This window comes from Durio zibethinus, chromosome 19 (genome assembly GCF_047325235.1).
Source record: "Durio zibethinus cultivar Kanyao isolate XHJ-2024 chromosome 19, ASM4732523v1, whole genome shotgun sequence".
NCBI classification, from domain to species: domain Eukaryota; kingdom Viridiplantae; phylum Streptophyta; class Magnoliopsida; order Malvales; family Malvaceae; genus Durio; species Durio zibethinus.
Window position 1 is genome coordinate 16,722,573 of NC_143180.1, and position 9,227 is coordinate 16,731,799.

A 9,227-nucleotide genomic window follows, 5' to 3' on the forward strand; every position below is an offset into this window, starting at 1 on the left:
TTAGTCATCTAACTAGGTGAAGATATGCATCTATAGATAATAACGTCATTTGCAGATCCCTCCAAAAAAATTGATAAATAGCTCTAAGCTTTCCAGCTACAGGTTTTCTCATTCTCTTATTTTTTCTTTTTCCCTTCACCAGTTCAAATGGCAAATATGTGACAATTCTGATCTACTAATAATCATCAGAGCCATCATCCGCATATACACCATTGCCATAATCCTGATCAACAACAGATTTATTTTTTGTTTTTGACAACCTACCAGAAGACTTCAAGGGTTTCAAGGGCTTCCTGACCTTCTCTGCCTGTAACTCCAACCCCTTCTCTGAAGGCTTCCGTTTTCTTTTCACCCGTGTTCCTCCTGTGTCCTCTGAAACAATCAACAATTTAAACACATAAATCAAGGTCCATTTGGGAAGCCACCATAGAACATTAACAATCTGACATAACACTAGGAGACTAAAAGTTCATTTCAATCTTTAAATTTCTCATTAATGGCATCCATCAACGACTCAAAATACAGACACTGGGTTAAGCATTTTTCTCCCAAACTATAGAGATTTGCTTTTAAATTATCTTCAGCTTTTTTACTAAAATCTAAAGAAATCCAGCTTATGTCATCATCTGCAATAACATTCTCATATTTTCCATAACATCAGAAAGATAAAACATTACTAATTAGAAATCCAGGAAAAACTTAGAAATTGCTTGATTGCTGTTTTAATTGCAAAACATATTGACAAAATCTCATAAATGAGACAACTGAAAGCAATTTTTGACTCTTCCTATATATTGCACAAAAACTCTTAGACATCCAGCAAAACTCTATCCATTTGCAGAGTCACATGAATGAACTTGACCTATATTGCTAGAGATGGTCAAAGAACGTCCTTTCTCTTTGCTTAAAGGTATTGCATAAGGTGAAAAGATTCGGTTAAAATAATGTCTAATTCAAAAGCAATCTACTCAAAATGCATCAAACTCCCTAAGATTCCATTCCATTTTTCTTTCTTATATCTTCATAAACATCCATTTCAGTTCACAAATTGTTTCTATAATACGACAGTGATTTCTATCCTAAATAGCAGCAGGTTGAAACTTTAGCCAGGCCAAACATTCTCCCAGAACTATGCCAACCACCAATCCACTGAAGGTTTGGTTCCTTAAATATGCTTCATTTAATAAGAATCATCTTTAGAATTTTAAGGGTAGAACAGCCCAAGTAAATCGGAGTTAAGACAAAATACCAGCATCCTGACCCAACTCAACAACAAAGCTACATATCTGAATTCCCCTGGGAAATTGCTAACATTTACATTTATCACAACTAGGTTTCATTGACACATGAAATCGCATACGAGTGATTTTACACCTGAAAAGAACAACTTTTGAGTAGAAAGATTGCTTCCACCTCTATTTAGAAAATAATAACACTGTTGGGAAATTAAAATGAAATAGAAGAAAATCATCAAATATGTAGAGTCCACATATACTTGTATGATGTTTTCCTACATAGCATAATTAATTGTTAATAAAAATTAATTTAAATTTTTGTCATTTTCTTCTAATTACCAAAACAAAGATTCAAGAAAAGGTAGTGAAATTAAGAAATCATATATGAAGAATTACAAAATAGTAATAATAGATTACACAGTTTTTTCATGAAAAAAGTTCAATGTTTAAATAAAAATGATAGAATAGAAGTAAAACACAAATGAACAATCCTTTTTCTTGTATAATAGAATAACACCAAAATCTGAATCTAACACTACCAAAACCCTCTATCCATCCCAACAATTCAAATTAAGCCCAAGTGGCTAAGTGGCTTTAGGCTGCTTTTTTAAATTATACAGACTTAGATGTTATAGGAGATATTGCATAATCAACAAATAATAATTACATATCAAAACCTAAAGTTTGGAATTCCCACTTTCCACAAAGTTGGCATAACCACTGATACCTTTAGGAGTAACCAGAAAAATTGGCCAAAAACTCGTGGGTTTTAAACTCATTTGTTGGAACCTATTTTACAAAATAAGGACCAACAAATTTCACTGGTTTATGTAGCTAGCATATTATTCCTCTTAAAATGGACTGAAAGAATTGTTAAACATTTATGATACATTTGAGGGGGACAAATTTACCTTCAGGTGGACTTGAGGCATTGTTGGCTACTGGTCCATTCTGTCCATTCTCTTCCGAGAGAGGGGATCCAGAATGATTACCATCAATCAATTTTGAAGAACTTCCCACACACTTGTCTTGCTGCTCAGGAACATCTGGACAAGGAATGGCAGGCAAGAAGCATAATTCTTCTTGCAACATATCTGAATCACTGAAAGGATCATTCTCCACTGTCACAATATCAACTTCATCATCTTCATTTACATCTGACTCTTTCACCTACATCCATAAGAATATTTTAGAAACAAGAAGTTAATCAAAAGATTCACACACATGGTCTGTTTTGTCACCTTTTCAGTTTCAGGCACCAGATCAAATTCATCTTCTCGTTCTACATACTCCTCATTTTCCTCAAGCTCTTTGAAATCAGGAGCAAATGCACTCCAGTTTTCAGTGTAGTCTTTAGCCCAAATATAAACCAAGCCAGTCAAGGAAACAGATACAATAATAGGGTGAACAGGATGCCACGCTAAATCAAACACTGCTTCCTTTGGACCTTCAAGTATTTTAACAAGATGACCAGCCCTATCCCATATGTAGATCTTGTGCTCTCCTTTGCTAGCAGAAGCGGCTATTACCCACTCACCATCACCACTGAAACAAGGTGCTTTCCAATGCATCTTAGTGATTAAATCTTGGAACTCCCGAAAAAGAACTAAGCATTTGGACCCAACAGCCTTCATCTTCTCAACAGTATCCTCCTCTTCGATGGTCTTGTTAATGTCATCAAAAGCTCCAAGTCCATCTTTCAAAGGCAGAAGATTTTCATAAATCCTGATAATTCGATCATTTGAATTTGTAAGGAGATACTGCCCATTTCTGCTGAAAACAATGTTCTTGATCACAGCACCACCAGAAATGGGAATCATAGCAAGCATTTTAATGTGTTTGTGATCTATTATAAGTATTTCACCTTTGGAGTTCCCCACATATACCAGATCCCCATTCTTGTTAAAGCACGCAGCAGTTAGTGTGAAAGGGGTTCCATCAGGGAACTTGTTGCGTGAAGGAGGAGCAACACCATTGCCCGTATCAGGAACAGTGACAGGGAGTGCAGTTGTTCTTCCAGTACTTAAGTCAACAATCATTGGAGCAGATGATAGGGGGCAAGCTAAGCAAACAGATGGCATTGAAGAACCAGGATGCAGACGAGCTTGTAGAGGGGTTTGTTGCAGAATGATACGTGTAATCTTCTCGCCACTAGCAACATCCCAAAGTGTTAACGACTTGTCAGCAGCAGACACAAGAATTTGATGGCCATATTTCGACCAGCAGACGCTTGTTATAGCAGCAGCACAGTCTTTATCTCTAAGCTCCTTGGCAATGCCCCTGGTCTCAAAATCCCAGATAACACAACTTCCATCAGAGCATCCAGCTGGCACAGAATGCAAAAACCAGAATCATGTATCAGTTGGGAAATAATTTCAGAACACCTTGAGATTTATTTTCATGATTTTCTTAATCTGATTAAAAATAGTACAGAAAAGAAAATTGCGGATTCAATGGAAACATAACCAGAAGAGTGCATGATTTTGTAAACTTAGCAACAAAAACAATATCACTAAAGAAGTAGTAAAGTAGTTATCCTCACTCATTTACTTCTTTTTTAGTATTATTAAAATACCCATTTAAAATATTACATATTTATGGGATTTTCTTCTTTTTCTTCTTCAAATTTGTAAAGTTATTGACAAATATGTATGAGGTTTTGCTTTCTCCTCTTATTCTTCTTCAAATTTTTTTAATAATAAAAACCCATTAATTATTAACCTGAAGGGAAAAAAAAACTTATTGTTGCAACTCAAACTAGCTCAACTCTCCATGGGAAAGCTCCCCTTTTAAAAATAAGAATGAAAACCAGCTCTTTCATCATTCATAGTTGCAATTTTCTTCTTTTTTTTTTTTTTTTTTTGCTTTTGAAAATAGTATAGTAAAATGAACACACACACACACACAGAGAGAGAGAGAGAGAGAGAGTTACCGGCGAGAAGGGTGCCACGGCGATTAAAGGCAATGCACTTCATAGCCCCATGCTCCAAATATTCTTCTATCACCTCTGGAAAATCTCCTTGCAATGGATCTTCCCGCCAACCAAAAAAAAAAAACCATTTTTTTACATTAATCAGTAGAGAACCCAAAAACTAAAAAAAGACGTCTTACCAATAATTGGGGCATTCATCTTCACTTGTCGTTGGTATGCTTAGTTAGAGCCCCCAGTGAGACAGACACCCAAAGCAGAAAGCAATTTTGGAAGAAGTGACGCAAACACACAACTGAATAAATCCGTTTTCTATTCTTCGATTTCTGCTAACTAAACAGAAAGCAAAATCCGACGACTTCCCCAAAAGAAAATGCTAACCAATTTTTAAATTGTTTAAAGAAATAAAGGGGTTATAAGTGAGGGAAATCCCCTAAAAATAATTGAAAATTTCCCTGTTCTATTTGGGTTTCTTTTTTTTTTTTTACGCAGCCGTAGCCCTTAAATAAATAAATATATATATATTCATATTTATATTTATGCTAATAGGACTCTGCTTAGTTATATTTTTTATTTTGGATCTTTTGTGGCGAAGTATAATTGTTATTAATTTAATTTTGATTCAAAAATTAAAAAAAAAATTAACTCTTACAATAACGTAAGTGAATTCTTATTTTATTTATGTATATAAAGTAAATTCATTTATATTAATGTAATTCTTATACTTTTTTAATTTTTATATTAAAATTAAATTTATAACTCATTTGAATCAAAATGATACTTTTAAATTTAATAATTCTGATTTAAATATAAAAAAATAAAAATTAAATTTATTTAAGTGCAAGTCTTTTTTTTTTTCTTTAAGTTACACTTATAATCCAATATTATATTCATATAAATAACTAATTATTAAATAATCAATTAATAAATTATAACTTAATTAAATAATCAAACTCACACACAATAAGATTTAAAACTAAGATTTTAAGATTTTTAGACCTCTTCCTTGACATAAAGTTACGGCCTCATTAGCAAATTATGCCTTCTCATATATATATATATATATATAAACATCTTTAATTATAAATATAATTTTTAATTTATTAATATAATAGTACTTTTGAATAGGCATTTAATTAGGATGAAGAGGTCTCTTAACTGAAATTTTATATTTCATAATCTATTTTTTATTTTGGTTGAAAAACTTTTTTGCATTAAAAATCTTATATTTTCAACAATATTTTTAAAAAATAAAAAAATTAAAATTAAAATTTCTAATTGTTAGGGGTATTTTTTAGTTTAAAAGATAAACTAATCTTTTTTTTCATTAAAGATGGTCTGTATAGAGTCAGGAGTGCCCGATCTAGTCACCCTTGGAAGACAACTTGTAGAAAGACAATCAAGTTATGACGATATTGAGGCCTTCTCGGCCTCTTGAAAAAAAGAACGTGCACCACTATCCAACCTCTACCACTCTTACACCCTTATAACAACCACCATCTTAAAAATAAACAACCCATTCCTAAACCCTAGCAAAACAAAGATCTTGAAAATCAGATGTAGGTTATAAAAAAGGAGTTAAAAGGGAAAGTTATGACTTTTGAGTACAAACTGAAATTCCTAAAGACATCACCTTTTAGTAAGGAAATTCATAATATTATACCTCCAGAGGGATTCAAGATGCCAACCTTGGAGACTTAAAACAGTACAACTGATCACTTTGATCATTTGAAACTTTATAGAAGTAACATGATGATGCAGGAAGCATAAGAAGCTCTCATGTGCAAATGACTGGTAACCACTCTTAAAGGGGAAGCTCGGTCCTAGTATTGTAGTTTGAAACCAAGGTCTATGACTACTTTTAAGAAGCTTAGTCACAATTTTTTGTCTCAATTTGTAAGTAGCAAAAGAATTAAGAAAACTACTTTAAGCCTAATGCCTATCCATCAAGGTAGAAAGAGGTCTCTAAAAGACTATGTTAAGTGTTTAAATGTGGAAGCTCTACAAGTAAAAGATTTAGAACAAATAGCCATAGTGGCTGCCATTACCAGTGGACTCAATAACATATAGTATTATTTGAAGATTACTTTTTCCCTTGAACTATAAAAAACATTAACTGATTTGCTACTTGTCATAAAAAAATATATCAACGTAAAAGCTATAATGAAAACCAAGGTAAAAGAGGCTTATCCTTTTTCTCGGAGGTCAAGGTGAGAGAGAATCATCCTTCATTTTCAACCAAAAGAAAGGTAAAGAAATCTTCAATTCTCCTTCAAGGAGGCAATAAAGGTATTCTAGGGCCAAGAGCCTAAGCAGATAATAGAACTACACAATAGTGAATACCTCCAATAAAAAGATTCTAATACAAATAAAAAGGGACCCCAACTTCAGATGTCTAAAGCCATTAAGGTAGAACACCCGATGAGACCCTAACAAAAGATACACATTTCACAGGGATTTTGGCCATAACATTGAAAACTATATCAAGTGAAAAATGAAATAGAAAGTCTAATCAGAAAAGGTAAGCTAAATAGATTTATGGATTGACTAAGACAAGGTTAGGGAAAGCCTAAATACAAAAAAGGGAATCGAAAAGAAAAGCCAATAAAGATTCATAGGGGAAAATCGAAAATGAACTAAGATGGTAGAAAATAGAAAAAATGAACAGGCAAAAGAAGGCTAAGCTATAGATAATCGACCTATTGAAGGTATCATTAATGTGATAACTGGTGAGAGTTCCAGCTCAACTAAAAAAAAGTTTGATAAGGGGATAGTCATGGGCATTAGATCCTTGTTCAAGGAAAAAAATAGCTAGAAAGATGACTGATCTCTTTCAGTTCAAAGAATTTGGAAAGGATTCAGTTTCCTCATGATTATTCAATAATGGTCACTGTTACAGTACACAACCATGTGGTTAAAAGGATTCTATTTGATAGCGAAAGTTTAATTGATGTACTGTATTATGTTACCATGATAAGATGGGTATAAGGAAAGAAATATTGAAGCCATTCACCATCATTTTGATTAGTTTTGGGAATGAACAAGTACTAGTAAAGGGAATTATCAAGCTACCGATCACACTGGGCATAAAACCAAGTAGCTTCACCTAAGTTATCGAGTTTATGATGGTATATGTACCCTCAACTTTCAACATGATATTCGACTAATCTAGCCAATATATCATGCAGCAAATTGGCTCAATACTTCATTTAAAGGTTAAATTTTTAACTTCAAATGGGGTTGAAGAGGTTAGAGGACATCGATCCATGCACAACAAGGTTATGTGACGATAATGAGTGGTAAGACTGAAAACGGACTGAAAAGCTTTACCAAAATTATGAAACTAGAGAAAGCAGATACAACTAATGTAAAGATAAAAAAAAATGAAATAAGCAAAGCAAAATAACCTTGGTAAAGAGTGACATGAAACAGAGAAAGAAAAAGAAGCACGCTCTTAAGTCGCTTTGAGCTCTTAAGCTCTACAATTATGTACACTACAAATTTTTACAATTTTTGAGTAAACCCACAAAAGCCAAACTTCTAAGCTGGCATAAACACATGCATGACAAACAAAACTAAGTTATCAAGCAAGAAAGCATTTAAACTTGTGAAACAGAACCGAGCTCTTAAGCTGGTTAAAGAAAGTTTGAAATGAAATTCTATATTTTAATCAAGTTTTACTTTTCTACTAAATTATTTCACTGACAATCAACTAACTGTCACACCAGGATTTATCTTTCTCGTAAAAAATAATCTTGACTTAACCGAGAAAAAAAAATCATTGATTAAATATAAAAAATTAATGACAATTGACCCGAACATACGAAATCTCATCTTTGTACCATTCTAAAAGAATAATTCTAAAAGTGTATGCAAATTAAGGCAAAGCTTCACCATAAAAAACAACAAATTCACCTATTAAAAAAAATGTTGACCTATTTGCATGGACTTTATCTAATATGTCGTGTATAGCTTCCAAGGTGATGGTCTATCAACTGCACATTAATCTAAACATAAAACTAGTTTAGCAAAAGAAAAGGACTTTCACCTTAGAAAGACAAAAAGCAATAGAGAAAAAGGTTGACAAATTGTTAAAAGTAGACATCATCAATAAGGCATATTATCTTGATTGGATTACCAACATGATCATAGTAAAAAAACACAGTAAGAAGTAAAGAATGTATGTGAACTTTACTAACCTTAATAAAACCTATCTAAATGAAAGTTTTCCCTTTTTCCAACATTAGTCGGTTGGTAGATGACAGTGTATAACAAGACCTATTGATTGCTGCTTTTCATATAGAGCTTGTAAGTGCACAGATTAAGTAATAAAGTGGAGTATTATAGTATTATCTCCTCAATGATTATAGAAAAGAATATTGAGTTGCTTACAAATATCAAAGATGAAAGGCTAAGATCTTATAACTAAACAATTAAGAATTTAGGGTTTAGGTTGCAGGATCAAGTAAAAATTAAAGGTGATATGTAGACAGATATCTTGACTTCACTAATTGTCACTTGAAAAGTAAAAGATTGTTGCTAAAGACTAAATATAATAAAACAAAAATCATAAGATTGTAAACAAGAAATCTTAAAAATGTTGAATTACTTTTGTAGAAATAAAAATTGCAGGAAAGAAATCAAAGAACAAGAAAATGCATAATGGCTTAATCTTGCAAAAAAAAAAAAAACTTGGATCTTGAAAACTAAAGATTACTTGTGCCAAATTTAAAGAAAACAAGAATAAGAATTGAATCTTAAAGACAAAAAAAAGATCTTTAAGTGAAATATTTATTGATTGAAAAAGAATTTAAAGAATAAGAGCTTTTTTATTACTAAATTTGCCATTCAAACTAATAACTTACCTAAAAGAAAAAAAGAACTAAAGAAACTAAAGAGATAAGAAAAGTGAAGAGCTGAATGATAGAATGAGGGGAATGGCCTCCATATTTATAGAGTGAAATTCGACCAAGGGGATGAAGATTATAAGTTGTTAATTTAAATTCAAATGCTTCGTGATAGCTTAATGTTTATCTTCAAAAGAGGCATGATCGAATGAAACT

The 9,227-nt window shown here is 32.3% G+C and overlaps 1 protein-coding gene across 1 annotated transcript; it reads right to left on the bottom strand.

The window, feature by feature from the left end:
- Positions 1 to 13: 13 nt before the first annotated feature.
- Positions 14 to 4,667, bottom strand: LOC111310426 (protein RBL-like). Its single transcript, XM_022909873.2, has 5 exons — positions 4,347 to 4,667; positions 4,168 to 4,266; positions 2,477 to 3,561; positions 2,147 to 2,405; positions 14 to 372 (listed from the first exon to the last, which is right to left on the bottom strand). The coding sequence occupies exons 1-5, from the start codon at positions 4,363 to 4,365 to the stop codon at positions 176 to 178; spliced, it is 1,659 nt and encodes a 552-aa protein (XP_022765608.2). The 5' UTR covers positions 4,366 to 4,667; the 3' UTR covers positions 14 to 175.
- Between the last annotated feature and the right edge of the window lie 4,560 nt (positions 4,668 to 9,227).

Coding starts and splice junctions, on each gene's coding strand:
- LOC111310426 (XM_022909873.2), bottom strand. Junction 3,562..4,167: donor CCGTGGCACCCTTCTCGCCG/GTAACTCTCTCT, acceptor ATTCTGTGCCAG/CTGGATGCTCTGATGGAAGT. Junction 373..2,146: donor TGCCTCAAGTCCACCTGAAG/GTAAATTTGTCC, acceptor TGATTGTTTCAG/AGGACACAGGAGGAACACGG.